This window comes from Chaetodon trifascialis, chromosome 11 (assembly GCF_039877785.1).
Source record: "Chaetodon trifascialis isolate fChaTrf1 chromosome 11, fChaTrf1.hap1, whole genome shotgun sequence".
In the NCBI taxonomy this organism is placed as follows: Eukaryota; Metazoa; Chordata; class Actinopteri; order Chaetodontiformes; family Chaetodontidae; genus Chaetodon; species Chaetodon trifascialis.
In genome coordinates, this window is record NC_092066.1 from 2,362,209 (window position 1) to 2,382,500 (window position 20,292).

General features: G+C 42.5%; 2 protein-coding genes and 1 non-coding gene across 3 annotated transcripts in view; 1 reads left to right on the top strand and 2 right to left on the bottom strand.

Annotated features, from left to right (window-relative positions):
• Nucleotides 1-247: 247 nt before the first annotated feature.
• LOC139338541 (tripartite motif-containing protein 16-like) lies at nucleotides 248-2,548 on the bottom strand. Its single transcript, XM_070973674.1, has one exon. It carries the CDS (start codon nucleotides 2,325-2,327, stop codon nucleotides 633-635), a length of 1,695 nt encoding a protein of 564 aa, XP_070829775.1. The 5' UTR covers nucleotides 2,328-2,548; the 3' UTR covers nucleotides 248-632.
• An 8,290-nt stretch (nucleotides 2,549-10,838) lies between these two features.
• LOC139338738 (double-stranded RNA-specific editase B2-like) overlaps nucleotides 10,839-20,292 on the top strand; it is a 25,448-nt gene continuing 15,994 nt past the window's right edge. Inside the window, exon 1 of the mRNA XM_070973990.1 lies at nucleotides 10,839-11,041. Within this exon, the coding sequence (XP_070830091.1) occupies nucleotides 10,945-11,041 (97 nt within the window). The 5' untranslated portion in view covers nucleotides 10,839-10,944. The remainder of the gene's footprint in view (nucleotides 11,042-20,292) is intronic.
• On the bottom strand, nucleotides 20,196-20,277 carry trnas-uga (transfer RNA serine (anticodon UGA)). Its single transcript has one exon. It is a non-coding gene; the product is annotated as a tRNA-Ser (tRNA).

Consider the following 20,292-nt stretch of genomic DNA (forward strand, 5'->3'; position numbering starts at 1 on the left):
CCTTCACCAGGAATCCAAAGATTATTTAAATGAAACCTGCTCGACAACAAGTACAAGCATTGAACACTATATGTATGAACAATTTACCCATAGACAAATATTTAAGTGCTGCAATGCCAGCGTACATCACATGGCTCAAACTGCACACACCACAGCATTACTGAGGTCCGACACTGATGGCTGATCAGGTCTGGCTCTCAGTCTGCGTTCCAGTTCATCCAAAAGGTGCTGGATGGGAAAAAATGGATGTGACATTCAGACCATTCCTTCCTTCCCCGAGCAGTCTCTACAAAACCGACAGCACAGAAATATCATTGCATGCAGTAGAAGTAAGAGTTCCCTTAACTTCAAGTAAGGAGTCTGGACAAAACCATGAAAAAGAGCTCCACACCAGCACACAAAGGTGTCAGGAGTGTCCACAAACTTGTGGCCATATATCATGTTGTAAATGGCAGTGAAACACACTTGAATGTGTGATAGTGGGATACAGATGTAAAGACCGACCTCTAGTGGAGACTTCAAGTCTGTAAAGAGCTGACAGGACTAGAAGAGAATAAAAATAAAGATGTTGACAGATCAAACTCTGCTTGGAACAACTGAGGATCACATATTTTCTGTTCAGTAACTTTTGCCTATTTAAGCTCACACAGCTCAGCACTGGCTCTGCCCTGACCATAAAAACCAAAAGGAGTATAAAGATATACACCAGCATAGAGAGGCTGAGTGAACGTGGTCTGGACTCTGTGGAGGAGAGTCATGGTTTCAGAGACGCTGTAGAAGGACAGAATACCTGCACTGTGATCCAGGTACACTCCGACTCTGGAGGACCGAGGACCTGAGACGGGAGTTTGCACTTTGTTGTATCTAAAGTTAAAACTGTTGTTGTTACAATCTAACGCCCAAGATTTATCATTTCGTCCAAATACAGATTCATTCGACCAGCCTGCTCTGCTGATATTCTTGTATGCGACTGCTATGTAAACCTCTTCCCCTCTCCACTCCACCTCCCAGTAACAACGTCCAGTCAGACTCTCTCTACTCAGGACCTGCAACCGATCAGTGAATCTGTCTGGATGATCAGAATAAGACTGTCGTTCACTCATTAATGTTGCTTTTCTGTTCCCCTCAGATAATAACAGCTCTGTGTGTGCTGTGTTTGGATCCAGTGTGATTTCACGTGAATATTTTAAGAATTCAGCTCTGGTCTTGGGCTCTGGTGCTGACAGTAAAACATCCACTTCAGTCACTGTCAGTGAGACATTTGTCCATTTGTCCCTCAGAACGTCCTGTAGTTTGTCTCTGACTGCTGACACAGCAGCTGTCATGTCCTCAAAGTACCTCAGAGGACGGATATGGATGCTGGACGAGTCTGTAGTTCCACTGAGTGGTGACAGTGAGGGGCAGTTGTGTAGAAACTGGGTGTGATCCTCTGTGTGTGAGAGCTGCTTCAGCTCAGCATCTTTCCTCTTCAGCTCAGTGATCTCCTGCTCCAGCTTCTCCTGAAGCTCTTTGACTCGACTCACTTCAGCTTCCTGCTGGGATCTGACCTGCCGCTTCACTTCAGAGCTTCTTTCCTCCATGAGACGGATCAGCTGGCTGAAGATCTTCTGGCTGTCCTCCACTGCTTTATCAGCAGAGCGATTGATGGCCTCCACCTCCTGCTGAAGCACCTTCACGTCTTTCTGTCTGTCCTGGATTCTCTGCTGGATGTCTTGTCGACTCACCTCCAGCTCTCTCTGCCTCTCAGTCCTTTCTGCTGCAGCTGAGACTGTGTCGTGGCCTTTATGTTCATCCTCAGGGCAGAGATAACAGATACACTGCTGATCAGTGCGGCAGAACATCTTCATCAGCTCATTGTGACGAGAGCAGATGTTCTCCTGGAGCTTCTTGGAGGGCTCCACCAGCTTGTGTTTTTCAAAGGCAGACGACTCATAATGAAGCTGAAGGTGTTTCTCACAGTAAGAGATCAGACAGACCAGACAGGACTTGAGGGCTTTCAGTTTCCTCCCAGTGCAGACATCACAGGCCACATCTTCAGGTCCAGCATAGCAGTGATCAGCAGGAGCAGCTTGGAGTCCAGTCTTCTTCAGCTCCTCCACTAAAGCTGCTAACATGGTGTTCTTCACCAGGACAGGCCTCAGTGTGAAGGTCTGCCTACACTGAGGGCAGCTGTGGATTTTCCTCTCGTCCTCTTCATCCCAGAAGCTTTTAATACACTTCATGCAGTAGCTGTGTCCACAGGGAATAGTCACCGGATCCTTCAGTAGATCCAGACAGATGGAACAAGAGAAGGTTTCCCGGTCCAGCTGAACTCCTTTCTGCGCCATTTCACCTCTCAGTGTCAACGACTGTCTGAGTTTCACTTCCTCAGAAGTGAAAGCAGTTTGAGCTCTGATCTAAACAGCATGTGTCTCTGCAGTGAATGAGGCCTGTCAGCTCCTGCACTTCACCACATGTTGCTTACACCCATCTTCAAAGTGTAGATCTGAAGGGGAGGGAACCAGGAAGTATGTGGACAGAGTGGAGCTGCTGTGTTTGAGAGCAGGAGGAAGAGGGAGGGGTTTACCTGCCAGCTAGGTGTAGTTACACTGCACCAGTTCTGGAACCCAACTCCCGAAAAAGATCTTAATTAGTTTCTTGCAGATGTGCAAAATTAGCAGCAGGTGTGTGCAGTGCAGAGCTGGAGTCTTCTCTCCTGGCTGAGCTTGCTGTGGTTTGTGACAGGACATAAGAGGAAATGATTCGCAGTCTCATCATTCATATTACAGAGAGTCTGCTTCCTGTGCAGACGCTCAGCCAAACCTTTTCACTGCTCCTCATACTTCTTGGCAAAATAAACGTCTCTTGTTGTAATAAAGGGGACATATCTGTGGCTATTGCTTGAGTTGCATCTCGTGCATATTACATGCGTTTACCGGCTGTAGGAAGTCCACGCCGGACCCACAGCGATGACATGACAGTAATGTAATGCATCAGTGTCACTAAATTCTGAGAAACTAGTACTTTCAAACATTTACTGCAAATATTCAAATATGTGAAAGAAGGACAGTAAAGGCCTGGAGGGCCTTTCATCATTTTCTCCTGTAGCTGCCAGGGTGATTGATTTGAACAGACTTTGTGCTGTTCGTCAGTGTGATTTCCCACAGAGGCAGGAACAAACAGCGTCTACGTGTCTTCACATGACATCTACCTTATAATGCAGAGATGAGCCGATCGCTGCAGGCTTCAGTTATCAATAACGTAGATATTCCTCACAGGCAGGGAATGTTTTCTTCAAAGCACAGTGACTCTCAGCTTTCTGCTGTAATTAAGATCCTTTTGATCGACTTCGTTCTACGCGCCAGCTGCTCATTGGAAGATATCTTATCAACATGTCTGCGAAGAGGTGATAGGGAACAAATTAATTTCAGCGGCAGTGCTGAGCATGTAAAGAAGAGGGTTAGGTTCAGAACAGATGAAGCTCAACATTTAGACCGAGTCTAACTCGACACATTAAAGGACTAAATGCCTTAAATGTTCAGAATCTTATACTGCACATTGTTTTCCTGTCTTAATTTTACATTCGTGACACAAACAGGTTTCCAAAAATCATATTTTCTAATATTCTATGTAATCAAGCAGATTTTGAGTCGATCTATCTAAAATAGCATGAGGCCATCTGGTGGATGGAGAAAGACAATAAAGGCGAAGCTTCATAGAAGCAGTGTGCCCAGTTTGGACGTTACCATGATTAGTTTACGTTATTATCAGGCTTACTGTCAGTGCAACATGTGGTTGTTGTTGTTGTTGTTGTTGTTGTTGTTGTTGTTGTCATATGTTTTCTCTTTGTGTCTTAACCTGTTAAACGGTGCTGAAGGCTGCTGTCCAGGTTGTTGCTGTGATATCAATCATGAGGTGAACATGCAACAATCCAGATGCTGCTCATGTGTTAGTTTTCATCCCAAATGCCTTCGAGACTGCAACGAGCATGGAGTCCATGAACTTCACACAGTTACTGCTTTCTACCACTTGGAGGCGCCAGTGTTCTGTCTCTGAACTTTAATGGTGAAATTAGCCACACTATGTTCAATTACTGTACTTCAACCCATTTTTACACTGTCAGACATAAAGTTCTTTAAAAGCCTCACCACTGATTGCTTAGATTGGATCAAATTCCTGCTCTTTCTCATAATGGCCTGAAAATCACTTTTCTTCAGTGTCAAAGTGATAAATGTCTGGACATCTACAGGAAAACTGAAGACAAGAACTGCTATCAGCTAATTTGCACTTTGCCAAAATGTAAACAAATACAGGCAGAAAAAACTGCTTCCATGGCAAAAATGTACTTCCTTTGTACAACTCCCAGTGCATTATGGGAACTACAACAACATGGCCCTGCGGCATCGAAGAGGAGACTCATTATACGGTGCACTGGCAGCTGCTACTGCTACTTTATACTTATTTCAGAGGGAGCTGTTGTACTTTTACTCTGATAGATTTATTTAACAGCTTTAACTTTTCGAATTAAGATCTGACATAAAACAACATATGATGAGGTTTTAAAGTATGATGCATTGATTAAACAATCAGCTCTGACCTCATAATTATGATAATTCAATGGTGCAATACTAAGGTCTATATGTATAATATCTGTACTGCATATTTATACTGCATAATTCTACTACCACTATATTATTACTACTACTACTATAACTAATAATAATAATAACTATATAATACATATTGTTGTTATTATAGTATTAGTATTAGCAGTAGTAGTATTCTGGTTACTTAATGTAGAATGCAGATATATTTGTATATAGTTGCTCTGTATTATGACATAATACAGATAGTTTACATATTTACGTATTTCATATTGTTTATTTCTTTGCAGTTGATTTATTTTGTGGCACAGGCACATATTTGTACGCATTGTTAATGTATTATATTCTATTTTATTCTCTTGATCTGACCGAATATCGATGAAGTATTCTGATTCTGAATCAGTTTCCAAACAATCTTGTCCAGTTTCAGATGACTAAAAACACATTTTCACCTGTAAACTTCTCACACGGTTTCATTTGAATGATTGTTTTTTGGCCCAAAGAGGTAAAATAATCCAATGTTCAGTGAAAGTCAGAGGAAATGAGAACAAATGTGGGGAGCAGAACTTTGCTTTGTCTTCCTCCTCTCTGCATTAATCATCTCATGACCTGGACTAAACTCAGATTTAACTAGAAAGATGTTAAATTTCGTCTCGCCTCAGTAAAATGCTGCTTATACACTGATGTATCACGAGCTACACGAGCGAATTAATGTAATAAATGATCATTTATTAGACACAGGGGACATTTCTCTGCAGAACAAGTACTTTTCCTTTTCATACTTTAACTGACAGAGGAGTATCTTTACAGTATTGTACTTTGACTTACTTACTTTACGTCAATTAACTATCAGGTAGTGGAGGAGAATATTTGCTGGTGTTTCCACCTCAGGCACATTTTTACTATCATTACTACAATTATAAAGCAATAGATACGGCAGCCCATGCTAACAGCTACTTAGCTGAAAATAAACGTCATTAAAACTGGTAATAATAAACCTGATTAACGTATAATTACAGTTATGTGATATTGGAGTGTAGTGCTAAGACATAAAGACTCTCCAGTAAAGTACAGTCAGTCATTTGGGAGATGTGATATGATCTCCAGTCTGTCAGGAAGGAAACCACCAGTAAATATTTAATCAGTAATTCGGTTCGCCTTTCAAATATTCATGAAATCTAATCAACTTAATCACGGCGTGATCGTTATTTCACAGCGTAATGAAACTCCCCGCCACTTCGCTCAGGCGTGACCAGGGTGGCTGACTTCACGGTGTCGCTCTCACAAACAATAAAACTAACGCACCCCTCACACACATGCCCCCCCCCCACCCCCCCACCCCCCCCCCCCCCCACACACACACACACACACACACTCAATGGCGAGGTGGGTGAAAGTGGAAAGAAGCTGCAACCTGCTGCTCCTGTTTCTATGTGCGCGCTAATAAAAGGGTTAAACTGACTCTGCAGCCATGCTGGTGGCTCTGAGGGGCTGTGGGCTAAATGCTAACATGCTAATGATCTGCAGGTGTCATGTTCACCCCACCTCGTCTCAAAATTATGTTCATATATGACAGTTATGGGGTATATAATGCTAACTTTATGGATTTTATTCAGAGGTTTTGCTTCGAGTGCTTTCTTTTTAAGGACCACACACTCCACCACGCTGGGGGGCGGTGCGGTGGATGGTTATTAACATTTTTCTGTCTCTCTGTAGCTAGATTTACCATCCGCCTCCCTCCCCCTCATCCTGTGCATGAGCATGAGCGCCACCTGTTGTTGATTGGCTTGAATAGTGCTGTATGGCTCCATCTGGGCCACTTTGCTTGTTTCCTGTTTACCGAGCCAGAGTTGTGTACAAAAAGTGGATTTTTCTCAGCGCGCAGATCGGACAGCTGGCGGTCTTTCTCCAGCACGATTCAGCCCTTCATCTCTGTCCTCATTGTGTCAGTACCACACACGATCTGTCCAGCATCATGTTTCCTTTAAAACCTTTATTGTGGCAACTTATTTGTATATAAACAGGATGTGTTCACTGTGCTCAGCTTAGCTTGTTTTGCATAGCTAGCATAGCTACATGCATAGCTACATTTGCTAATTAGCACCATAAGTAAAGCTGAGAGGAATGTCCTCGCTTTTTGGTCATAAACCTAAATATTAAAGAAGCTGAAATGTTGACTCACTGATAGCGCTAGAGCAAAGGAAAAGCAATAGGATCAATCATTGGGATTCTTCCTAGTGTCCCACCAACCAGCAGAAGTTGATGGTGAAGTAACGTGAACGGCATCCCTCACTGGCTTCCCACACAGCCAGTGATGATTGAGCATTTGAAATGTTGGATGAAGGTTTTGACTCTGCATCTGTTCCTCCTCAATTTAAATTTAATTCAATTAAAACCACTTTGTGAAAAAGTCGGATGCATGCTGAAACCTTTGACTGGGATTTCTCTACAAGCACCAGAATGATTTAACAGATGTTATATGAAATCAAATGATCGATCAAACAGGAAAGTAAAGAGCTGTCAGCTGAGCGCCAGGCTGAGAGTCAAGATGATGACGAAGATAACAAAAACTGGCATTTGTTTATCTCTCACGGTGGGTAACTTCAGTGGATCATAACACATCGTGTAGGGAATTAATCTGCAGATGCTCCAGTTCAAGATGAGACCAAACCTTTCTATGGATCTGAGTCACAGCAAAGGCTAAAATGTGACCTGCAGCAGACTATATATGCCTTGTTTTTAGCCCAGCTGATCGCTGATAATGCCTTTTGCTATGCTGTCCAAACTGAAGCAGCTATTGATGTCATAAATAAACAGTTTATGTGCAGCTGATCAGTAACATGTGAGATTAGCTGCTAACAGATAAACACAAGACCTAACAAATGATTGTACGCCTGGCGAGGATGAAAAAAACACACACAAAATAAAACCAGGCAAAGACAGAAGAGGAGGAGAGAGCTGAAGAAAAATTAAGATATGTTCGTTCTGTGATCGTTCATTTATCCTGCACATGCAGCCAAACGCGGCTGGAGGAGCTGCAGAGACGAACAGCGAGCTGGATCTGATGTACAGTATAATGTCTGGCCTCAGGAGGGCCACGAGGAAGCTGCTGTGTCCTATTTGCTGGGATGTCGAGCTCATTTTGAAGAGCACTTCATTCTTGCAGCCCTGTGGGATCTTAGCCGCAGACTGAAATACAGTACGATCTATCTGTTTTTCATCAGGCGCAGTAATAGCCTCTCTGTGTCTGCATGACGCTAACATCTCGCATCCACTTTATCTCACCTCAGCAGTCTGGGTGTCTGGAAACGGCAGGAGGAGGTGATGGACATGTTATTATTTTTATCATAGTATTTTGCTTCTATCACATACGTCAGAAAGCTGCACATTTCTCTGCAGGTTCTTCTCTGGAGCACATGCGCACACTCCATAATGTTATTTCTAGCTCATCTTCATCTATTTGCCATTAAATCCAGTCATACACGTTACTGTTCTCAGGGCTTTGTGTCCTTTCTTTATTTCATAGAGATACAAGGAGCCTTGAAACTCCAAGGTTGGTGTATTTGAGACAAATGGAAAGTTTTGGAAAATGAATGGATGCTTTATTTATTTATGTATTAAAATGTAGGAACCACACACGTCAGTTTGCCTCTGGTCTTATCTGATCTTCAGGGTAAAGCTTCTCACAGTGTTGGGGAGTAAAGCAGCTCATGAGAGCAGAGATCCAACATAAACGTCTGACGAAGCTGTGGAAAATCAGTAAAAACATCCTGGAATAAACAAATAATGTCGTCTTTTTTGCAGAGTTAAAGGAGAAGACTGATGCCACTCACTCTCACGTCTGTAAACATAGAATTAGCTTAGCATGGAGACTGGGAACAGGTGAAATGGCAAACCTGACTCACATTAAAGTTGTCTCATGGTGATGCTGAAACTCCTCATCATCACTCCTCATTGATCACTGCACATCATTCTTCTCGTCTTTGCAGAAAGGCGAATAAACATATTTCTAAAAAACTATTCCTTTAAAGTCGCAATTAAAAAAATGTTAGTGGATAATTCATGACAAAATATCCATGCTTTTTTAAATGTTAATTGGAATAAATGAAACAATACAGTCTTAAAAGCTGCTTTATGAGGGGCACAAGAAGTCCAAGAGGAGAGGAATAAACCAGCTAATAGAAATTTAGACATACGAGTGTTTTCCAGAGTCGTTGTGGTTGATATTCACACACTCAGCAGGCACAAAACAACTCAAAGTGTCTGTAGCTGCTGGATGTTCCACTTCCTTCACCAGCCACCGGTGTCTGTTAGATGTTGGGCAGGAAGTGAACAGCGAGTACATCAGCAGTGTGATGTCATGGGATGACGACCAAATATCACGCCCGTTTAAGGACATGTCGCAGATCCACAGCATTCACAGATGAAAAGCCAAGTCAGAAATTGTGGTCAGTGCTGAATGATTATGCTTGATCAGCATCATCGCCGCCTTCCAGTCATCACGCCACCAAACCTAACCAGGGTGTCTGGGATCTTCCCCCAGAAAACTGTTCATTTCACAGACAGTTTTTCTGCATTTTAGCGAATTTATGGATTTATCTTGTGGCTGAAATGTGGAGTTAGGAGGATGGGCAGGAATAGCTTCATCTACGAACTGCAAACAGTAGTTGTATGAAAAGTAAATTAGGAGGAAACATTATTGAAAGACAGCAGATCTCACAGGATCATTCTGCACAAAAAACAAAGAAATACATTTTTCTAAAGCAGAAAGTCAGCTTCACACACACTGATAAGACTACAAAGGAATTCATCATCTGACACCTGAGAAGCTAAATGAAGCTATTAACCAATGGTGCTACCTGACAGAGAAGAGCCAGGTGAGTTGGAGCTGCCTTCACTTTCTTCCTGCTTTCACTCCGCTGCTCAGATTAACTCACACGTGATAAGAAGCTGTGGATGATCGGACGAGAACGCAGTGGTGGAGCTTTGTGAGTCAGTGAGCTGTATTACTACAGTACAAGTGTGAGTCCCAGAGGCTCGACACGCCGCCTTCAGCGCACACCTGGAGATCAGCAAGGCTGTACAGCATCTCACTAATCCTCTGAAGAGGGAGTCAGTCACTGGAAACCTGAGAGGACGGAAACACAGCAAAGGCCGGAGAGGAGGGGCGAGGGGATTAAATGTGATGATAGCAACGAGAAAATGTTGTGAAAGAAAGGAATGATTTGAATCTAAGTTTGGATGTAACAGTCAGATTATCAGTTTCAGAGAGGTGACTGGCAGGGATTAGAGTGCTGCCGTTGACTGGAAGTGCAGGTGAAGTGGGGATGATTATGCAAAGTTGGCATCGTGATGCAGAACAGTGAAGGGAATAGTTCAAATTGGATCAAGAGGTTTAAAAAGATGTTTCATCTCCTCTTGAAATACTGGGAGGGACATTTCATTGTGCAGATATTAAAGGACATGATCAGTGATTTACCGTGTTTTAGTCCTTGCACGACTTATTTGGTGAAGTTTGCAGACCAGCTCTTTGAAACCTACATTGAGTGACAAAGGGGAGGTTAGTGCGGTGACGTGGGATTACAGATATATGTCGTTGTTTCCTCGTTGATAATGTGCACTGACTTCATTCAGGAGGAAACATTGGTGGCCACAGACTTAAAGCATCATTCTGGTTTAATGCAACTCCAATCTTACTTTCATAATGATGGAAGATAAGAGCTGATGAGTTTCTTTCCCTTTTAATTGTCTGGTTTGGGAACCACCTGCTTCAGATAATCATGGGACGCTGTTGGCTTGTCTGTCCGATCATCTGACAGGTTCGACTTCATTATGATGACTTTACCGTGTTTGCAGATCTCAGCTGTTAACATGGTGAGTTATGACAATAAAACATCCTTGGAAATGTTGTTTATTTATATATTCAACTTTCCAGTGATGCAAATATTATCTCTGAACATTATTTTGTAAATGTTGTTTCTCTACACTGCCAGATATCCAAATCTCAAACTTTTGATAAGAACTGTGCTTGATCTTGATGACATTCTTCCTGAGTACGCTTACTGTAAGTTGCGGTGGAGAAAGCACCAGCTGAATGAATGTCTTGTGCTATGATGTAGTATGTAGGTGGTGGATGCTGAATCACAGCCTGAACCGGAGCTCTTCCTCTCCTAATGATGTCACAGCCTGAACAGCCGCCTGCCTCCTAAAGCCGGCGGCAGGGGGGAGAAGTCAGTTGCTGTGCTGGTATCTGCTGCAGAGCTGCACTCTGAGTCTTCCCTCTGCTTCAGACGGGAGGACGAGAAGAAGCAGCGGAGGACAAGCTGCTGGAAAAATTACACTGGGAAGAAATATCTCCTGAATGGCAGCGGTGCATGGGACCTGCAGCAGAAACATGGAGAGGTCAGACCTTGAGAAGAAAGGAAAGTGCAGGAGGAAGAGGAGGAGGAGGTGCAAAGGCAAAGGTTAGTGCAGCACGCCTGTTTGGTGAAGTTTGTGAGATTCTCAGTGTGATACTGACACAACAGTGATATTCATGTCAGTTTGGTTTGGACTTTATTACGTCTGATTCTTTAAAAATCTCTTCAGGCATCCATAAAAAGATCCTCCACAGGTTCCTTGTCTTTCGGGTCACTTGTGCATCTGAAGTGACTCAAATTTTGTGCACATAACATTCATTTGGCTGATGCTACAAGTCATCAAATTACAGTTCTTATCTGGTGTGTGTGTGTGTGTGTGTGTGTGTGTGTGTGTGTGTGTGTGTGTGTATCCTAAAGGAGTTATTATAATCCTTTTGTAGTAATGTCATGATCCTGAATGTGTTCATGGTGACTTTATGACACTTTTTGGAGGCAGATGTGACCACACTGTTAGATTTAAACCAATTAATCAGAGTTTTAATGTTCTCTGGCGTGAGGGTTGGCTCTTCAGCTGTGAGGTAAAAGGTGTATGTTCTGCTCCGGTCACTGAGGCTGAGTCAGCCAATCAAAAATCATAACTTTTTACTTTGGCAGAATTAAAAAAAGGACAAACTCATCCATGCTATCAGCTCTTTATGCAGGTCAACAGTGCTTTAAGCTAAATGCTAACATCAGCATGCTAACGTGCATGTTTAACAGGTATGATGTTTACCACATTTGCCGTCTTAGTTTAGCATGCTAACCTTTGCTAATTAAACAAAACACACAGCTGAGGCTGATGGAAATGCCAGAAAGTTTGATTAAAAAAAAAAAAAAGTTATTACAACAGGAATATGAGCAGACAATTTCATGTATATCCATCCAATTTAGCAGCTATTTATATACGATATTTAAGCATTAATCAAGAGTAACGTCGCTATAGAGCCCCTCTGCTTGCATGGCTAAAAGTGGAAAGTTCAGCAAGAAGCAGCAGAAGAACAATATTGAAATAAAGTCTTCATATGTCGACAACAGAAAGTCATGCAGAAAGCTAACATGCGTTTTCTTTGCTCCCAGAGATAAATGCTAAGATCCCATTCAATCTTCAAACGTCCTGAAGGACACTCCAGTCACAGTTGTGTCAGTGTAGATTTATTTGTCTAATACTTCACACCAACACAAGGCTCAGCTGTTGGCTCGTTCGCTCTCTGTCCACTCTGCATTGTGTACATGCATGTACATGACTGAAATGTCTTATCATGGTGCGAGCTCTGTAATCATAATTACAGCCGTCTGGGCAACAGGTCAGCCTTTTAGGATTAAACTGGCATTGTTCTCCACATGCTAATCCTGGTAAATGCTGCAGATTACTCCATGATGGCTTTTGTATTAAGTCCAATGGTTATTCAAAGTGCGCTAAGCCTATTCCACTTTCATTAATGACCCACTGGCCTTTTCTGTACATCAGCGCTGGAGTGAGAGTGTGTCCTCTTTGAATATCATTACTCAATGGAGCTCCTAAAATCCCACTGTTCCAGGGCCAGAATGCACTTAGCTAATGCTGCTTCCACTGTACCCAACACTGAGCTGTACTTTAATGCCAGCTGTCATTTTACAAACAGAAGGTGGCATCTTTTTCTCAAACGCTCCCTGAATGCACAGCCGGGGGTGGGGGTGGGGGGGGGGGGGACCCGTGCCGTGGGACTGCTGTACTCATTCATCCAGCAGTAATTCAACAACGTGTGGGTTTCACTGTTGCTCTGAGGCTTCATTAAACTGTCTTAATTTTAAAACTGTGTTTTCATGTGGAAATGATTTGCGGTCTAATTAGAGTCTTCTGTCCTCACTGAAACACCTGAACAACGTAAATCTGTTCTTCATCGCCCTTCTTTCAGTCGGTAAACCGCATCACAGCCAGCATCTGAGGAGCGAGACAGACAGCCGGCTCGCCAAATCATTATTTCATGGTCACGATGTCGCCGGACAGAATCAACACAAATCCAGGTTAATGACAGCAGCTCTTCTGTGCAGTCGCTTATATCGACATTTAAAATGAGCAAAGACAAAGAAGAGTTTGTCCTCATCACTGAGAAAAACACAGAAAAGCCCCATTGTGCGAGAGAAAAATGCATGTTTTAATCTAGATGGAGGGCTGAAATAGAGAGAAAAAGACGCTTTTACGTGTTTAACTTGGTTAATCTGGACATACTCTGAGACGCTGTGTGTTTTTAAACAGCTGTAAGAAAAAAGAAAATTGTCCTTGCAACATTTTGGGGAAATATGCTCATGTCTGTGTATTAAATATGAAGCTAAAGTCAGGAGGTGATTAGCGTGGATTTGCCTGTTGTTAGCCAAGAAACAGTTGCAGCATGTTCCCGATTAAACCTGCCAACTGTCTTTCTTTTTGTGTCCAGATTAAACAAACTACACAACATGTTAGACAGTGAGCCTTGGAGGTGCTGGTGGAAGTATTTTTGGAAGCTTTCTTTGTACAGAGCCAGGCTAGCTGCATCCAGTCTTTATGCTAAGCTAGGCTAACACGTCCTGACTCCATAACCTACTCGACATGCAGACATGTATTGATCCAGGTCAAAAGATGTGCTAAAAGTTCTAACATGCATATAGTTTTGCTTTATTTCACCCATTCGTGGCTGTTAGCTCACCATGCTAATGCAACACATTTTGCCTCTGCTCACTGGGCTTTGTGCATGTCCTTGTAAAATAAGACATGCGTGAATGCTCATAAGAGAGAGAAAGAGATAAAATCCTTAATGAATTATATTCAAAAATAACCAAACTTGAACCTAACCTGCCCTGAAGCTTTACACGACAAAAACTACCCGGGTAGCAGAACGCTAAGCTAAACGTAGGAGGTAAAATGGGGTTAAATCTGGCTGAAAAAAAAAGTTTTATAGTAAGATAGCAAGAAAGACAACATGCTTTGTTGATTTTGTTGAAATTAAAATCAAAATCAAGACATTAGATGAACATTATTTTAGCTTGCTTGCCTAAAACTCTCCCTATTAGCAATTACTAGACAAAGTCTGCTGAGCGGGGCTCCATTATGAAATTATTTCGTTAATAAGGATTTTCTCTGCGTGCAGATGACAGGATGAAGTTGTTACAGGCTTTTCAGTAAAAAAACAAAGTGCCATTTGGCTGTAAAATCCCTTTCTGCTGGCTTTTCAGTCAAATGAACCGTCATTTGTTGGCTGTAAAATCATCTGATTGTCCAGCTTTCGCTCAGGATTACAATTCTCCAACATGGAACGAACAGCTGCTGTCTGTGATGCATCTCCCCCTTTTTTTTTTTTTTTGGATGACGCTTCATGCGTTTGGACATATCTGTATATTGAATGCATTTTGGATAAGTGAGCTTCATCGTGCAGTCAAACTTAGTGGAGCATGTCAGTGTGCAATTTCACTGATGGATTCTGCAATCTCCACACTTCTCTGGGGCTCTGGCTCCATGAAAACATTAGCAATATGGTTTGTGTGCCCATTTAAGTTAATTGCAGGGATGTTCAGCGGGTGAAGTGTGTATACTAACTCTGCAAGGGTTAGGGGTCCCATTTCCTCTGCAGCTCAGTGTGAAGGGACCCACTGTGAACACTGCCTGGGTTTGAGTTTTGACCCCACTGGAGCTGAATACCTAAAAACCTAAAATACCTAAATAACCTGCATTGTCCCTCCTGTACGGACGCAGAGAACTGACTTTTTTGTAAAAAAAAAAAACGTTTTAACGTCACTATCCCAAGTGGTAATTATTCCTAACAAAGCTTGTTTTCCCATGATAATGTGTTAATTTATCTTGTTATTTCAAGAAAACAAAAGCCAGATTCAGGGCAGCTTTACTCAGGTGTGCGGTGATGTGTATATGCAGGTGTATGGTGTACAGATACATATCAGCGCTCATCTTGCAAACTACAGGCAACCATGTCAGTCCTTCATGCAATCTGTACAACATCAGTACTCTACAAAAACAACGCAAAGCTTGGAAGAAGAGCTGCAAAGGACAAACCCGGGGAACAAACATCCCTGTCGTTACTGCCATCGCTTATTAGGGTGCAAAAAGGATCGGCATCATTAGCATAAGGGGGCATAGACAACTACATATGTGAAGCCCACACACCAAGCCTCATTATTAAACTTCATGAACGAGAACAGAGCTAATTTTAATGATTTTACATACCACTGTTATTGTTGAAAGTTACAGTATACCCAGCTACAAAGACACCACTGGCATCCCTGGAGCAGTAAAGGGGGTAAAGGGCCTTGCTCAGGGGCACTTCAATGGTGGTAATAAGAGACAGCTACTCTTCCACCGACATCTTTCCAGGTGGTCTTTGGGGAGTCACACCTACAAGCTCTAACCTGTTGAGTTTCTTCTTGTGTGTTTTTGAGGTAGCAGTGACTCTTCACAACCTGCTTAAACAGCTGTGATTTATGTAAATACAACAGAATCAACCGGACAACATGATGATCTGTTCGGATATCAACAGGCTTTTTCATCTATTTCCATTCAGTCTGAGATGTTTTGAGGAAAATTGCAGTAAATTATATTTAATGATCCGCTCATTACATTTGTTTCATCCTGAGTTCTCCCAGCTAGATATCTAAATATCAAGCACACACACACACACACACACACACACACACACACACACACACACACACACACACACACACACACACATCAAAATTTAAAAGGATGGTTTCTTTCCCTTCATCTTTCGTTCACACGTTATGCTGTGAAAGTCAGATCGGGTGGATTCTCAACCAAGCTTTAATATAATAAGACCGCGTCCTTCTCAGAGGGTAAATAATGATTCAGGAAATGAGAACAATGCATTTGAAAAACAAGCGAGAACGTTGCTCATCAGATTTCACCAGAGACGCTTCACTGAGAGCCGGGATTTGGGAAAACCACATTGAAGGACAACATGATTAAACTTATCCAGTTACTTGATGTATCTGACTTAACCAGACAAACGTGGTCTCATTTCAGCCAAAGTCCGTCATCCAAGGTACTAAGACCCCATTAATGAAGGAGGTGTTATATTGTCTCAGTAGTCAAAGTCATGTTTCCCATTTCTACCACCTACATAAATCTCTAGTGTTCACGTGCATTTACATCGTTGTTAGTCAGGAACATGGTAATGTCATTCATGCTCCCCAGAAGTCTTTTGAACTATTGGATGAATTTCCTTAAAAACTGAAAAAACTGGTTTGGTGTTGCACTCCCTTAACACTGTCAGACTCATTATAGATTCAAAGCTGTCTTTTTTACCCACAATGCAATTTAACCACCGCGAGTCGAAAATTGTTGTTATGCTAGCTCTCTGTGGTCACATACACTGTTCTTTAATACAGCCAAATTCACAATATTCTCATTGTTTCTGTAGTCAAACATCCGATCAAGTATGAAATAAATCCTTTTTTTTAATCTTGACTTCTTCTGCAAGGAGGAGGAAAGGGTTTTCGTGCAGTCTGAACAGAGGAGTTTTCAGTCTGCTGTCCTGATGTCAATGGGGAGCTCGTTCTGAACTGTGGAGGCAGGACAGCTAACAGATGTGATGTTGTTGAGCGGTGGCTGGGGGCCTCGGAGTAAAGGACTATCAAGCTGTATGGCTGCGGCAGCGCTTAGTGGACAGGCTGCAGTGCATGGATGCAGGATGGGCCTAAGCTATTCGCAGCATGGTAGGAAAGTGCCAGCATGCTGAATCGGAGTCAAGCAGCCGACTGGTAACCAGTGCAGGGTGTTGAGGAGCGTCATGTGGGGGAACTTGCGTAGGTTGAAGACCAGCCGGCCTGCTGCCTTCTGGATGAACTGCAGAGGTCAGATGGCACATTAAGGGACACCACCAGGAGCGAGTCGCAGCAGTCAAGGCGCAAGACGACAAGAGCCCCTGATGTAACAGTTGTTTAGCTTTGTTGAGCATTTTTGTCCCTTTTTTGTCATCAAATTCCTTGTTTGTGCGCATGTATTTGGCCAGTAAAGCTGATCTGATCAACTTTACTGGCTCACAGTTCCTGGCCCTCACTGGGCTGGCTGATATCATAGTTTTGTAAAAGCTCTGTTAACCCTGTACACACTGGAACACCAAGCTACCGCTTTAAGATTTACACACTGTGGAGACCATTTTTAAAAAATTTAATGAGCTTAATGTGCATGTACTCTATGTGTCCCCTCACACAGCTGAGAGCATGACTCCGTCTGCTTTTACATGAATAAAGGACCAGAATTCTTCTTCTGCTATCTGTGATGAGCGGCAACTAGATTTTATTGGCGACTGTTAGATAAAATTCAACCGCTCATAGCTTTACCCAGAACCCGATTGCCTAAACAAAATTAAAACAACAACAACAACAACAACAACAATGACTCACCCACAACACAGTCAGTCCACAATTAGAGACAAATGAAGCCTAATCTTTCAAACTGATAAAGTGACAGCAGAGCAGCCGATGGGGGCATTTAAAGTTCAAACGAGGCCGTTGTCAGCAGTCCACAGCCTGCCATAGATTATTGCTGTCACTGTCATTATCTCCCGTTGCAGTTTCATTGCACATTACCATATGTTTCAGGCAATAATTTCATCACTCATTTCCAAATAATGATGATCAGTCTGTTGATTTGAAAGCAGACGTTTAGCTTTGGCTGGCTCTGTTGCTGCCGTGTGATTTGATGAGTTGCTGCGCTGAACTAAATTTAGACTTGGAGAAGCTTTGTAGTTTGTTCTCACTGCACAGGAAGGAAAATGATATTTGACGTGGATCTGTGGTGAAATCACGTACACTCAAGTGCAACAAGTAAATTGGACAATGAATAAATAAGAGCAGCATGCAAATGTCTCCCTGCCTTAATGAAATAATAACTGTGCTGCAGTGTTTCTGTCCTGTAGAAAGTTTCGATGTGTTGCATCTTTAAGTACACCCAGTCACGCTGTGTGTAATGCCTTCAATATTGTGTCCATTGTGTCCATGCTAAACAGAAAATCATAAACATGCTGACTTACAGCCTTTTAAAAAGGCTGAAAATGTCAGTAAACAGTCCTATTTACACCTCCTGCAGACGCAGGTCACCGTCCCTTTGGAGTCATGTCTCTGACTGCTGCCTGCTGAATGTCCAAAAAGTCCAATATTTACTCTCCTTTTACATCTAATCAGTCTCTACTTCCTCCTGAGAAAGGTGTCTGGCTCTTTAGCCACCAGATGTTTCACCTTCTCCACCAGCTTGTCTGCTGTGCAGGTGCATCAGAGCTTTTTACTGAAAACAGCTGCATCGTAAATGTGCCATTATTCCAAAACAATGAGCTAAAAGAGGCGAAAAAGCTCAACAGGTTTGGAAACTAATGCTGTTTTGTCAGTACTAGCAACCCCTTTCACATCACACATTTGTTTGTCCATTACTAACATAGTCATAATGATGGGTGCAGCTCATTTAAGTGTTGTCAAAAAGGACTTTTTTATTCTCTTTTGCTACTTTATCATGAGATACTATATTCTATAACATTGTAATCATTTATTCCATTGATCTAGTGATTAAAGAGTGTGTTTCCTCGCTGCAAGTGGGATTTTACCTAAGAGGAGGAACCCCACTGGATTTCAAGTAGACTGCTCCAATTGTTGCTTTTATAGCCTCATTTATCTATAATAAAAAGTTTGCCATTGGAATCATTGGTAGGATGTAATAATCCCATAAAAATGTACGTATAGGGGCTTTAAATATGGCCCTCGTGGGTGTGTGTTGGTGTAATTCCACGTGTTTGTGTGCGTATTCATTAAAGGATGCGAAGTATTATGTGCAAATGAACGTGTTCATCAGCTCACTCGAACGTGCTGTCAGCTATTTGCTTTCTCAACCCGCCCACACACCTGCAGAGAGGTGATCAAAGCTCCACGAGTGGCATCATCACAGCGAATTTTCTCAGAGATGAAAGATCATACGAGGGAAGGTTTTGTTTTCTGTGTCGAGCTGCGAAACTGTTGATTACATTATTTCAGATCCTTTGTGAGCTGAAAAGCAGTTGATTCACTTTTTCAGAACTGGGTCATGTGTTGGCTCAGCTCCACTGCACACAAACATGGCTGGCAGTTAAAGCTCTGGAAATCAAAGGGTGGCAGCCCTGCAATCTCTCACTTTTTGGACAGCTCTTGAATCTGAATGTGTTCAGCTAGCTGACACCAGAGGAGTGATGGTTATCATAGTGATGAAGGTCAGCCAGTGACACGACAGCCCTCCATCTCCAGCCCCTGGACTGGGCGTACTGGCAGTGCAGATTATCTGCCCAGTATGCCACCAGTTTACCTGTCTTCATCACTTCTGCACATATCAGGGTAAATGTCAGACAAAACATGGAGATTTTAGCCTATATATCACAAAATGCTTCTGTGTAGTTATGTAGTTATGTTATAAGCATATTGCTGGATGATTTCAGAAGTGGAAACGGTGTCACGTCTCACAAGGTGGGGACAACTATGGAGACACGTACACCAAAACTTTCAGGCATAATTAGAAAATTCATAAATGTCCACATAATACTGCTGAGTACCTGCTTTTGTTTTGCATGAAGAAAGCGTTTTTTTCTGTGTTCTTTGAATTTAAAAAGTGCTCACAGGTCCGAACAACTGCTAACACATCTGAGCAAGCAACCAATCAAATCCTCCCATCACAGACATGTGACTCGTTAGGAATCGTTGGTAATACTTAGGCAGTTTGTTCGCTGGAGGGTGAAGCCGCCTCAGCTGTGTTGAAACGCTGCAGTAGTGCTAAAGGCGCCTGGAGGGAAACATGAACAACGTTTGTTGTTTTCTGTGGTTAGTTTTCAGCACTGTTAAAGGTTCAGTGTGCTGGAAACAAGCAGTTCAGAAAACTAAAGGCCAAAGACTTAGTGTCTGTTCTGAAAGGCAAATTTAAGTCAGCGTTACCTCTTAAACTCAATGTAACGTTTTCCAGTTTCATTTTAAGGCAAAAACCTGGTAAAGCTTCACGTTTGATTTAAAGAAAAATAAAGAATTCAGGTAAAATCAGCTGATGAGTGCACGTACGAAACAAAAATCAGTCAGTCGTTTCACAACCTGGTGACACTTCATGCATCAACGAGCCGCTGACAGCGCGGACTCCATCAGCTGTGCAGAGGATTTCAAGCCATCGTAGAGACTTTGTAGAGTGTCTCAACGAATCACAGACAGCAAACATTTAAAGTTTCATCGCTGTGAGCAGGGTTTGAACCTGCGCGGGGAGACCCCATTGGATTTCAAGTCCAACGCCTTAACCACTCGGCCATCACAGCTGAGATAACTGCACA

Coding starts and splice junctions, on each gene's coding strand:
- LOC139338541 (XM_070973674.1), bottom strand. CDS start 2,327: ATGGCGCAGAAAGGAGTTCAGCTGGACCGGGAAACCTTCTCTTGTTCC.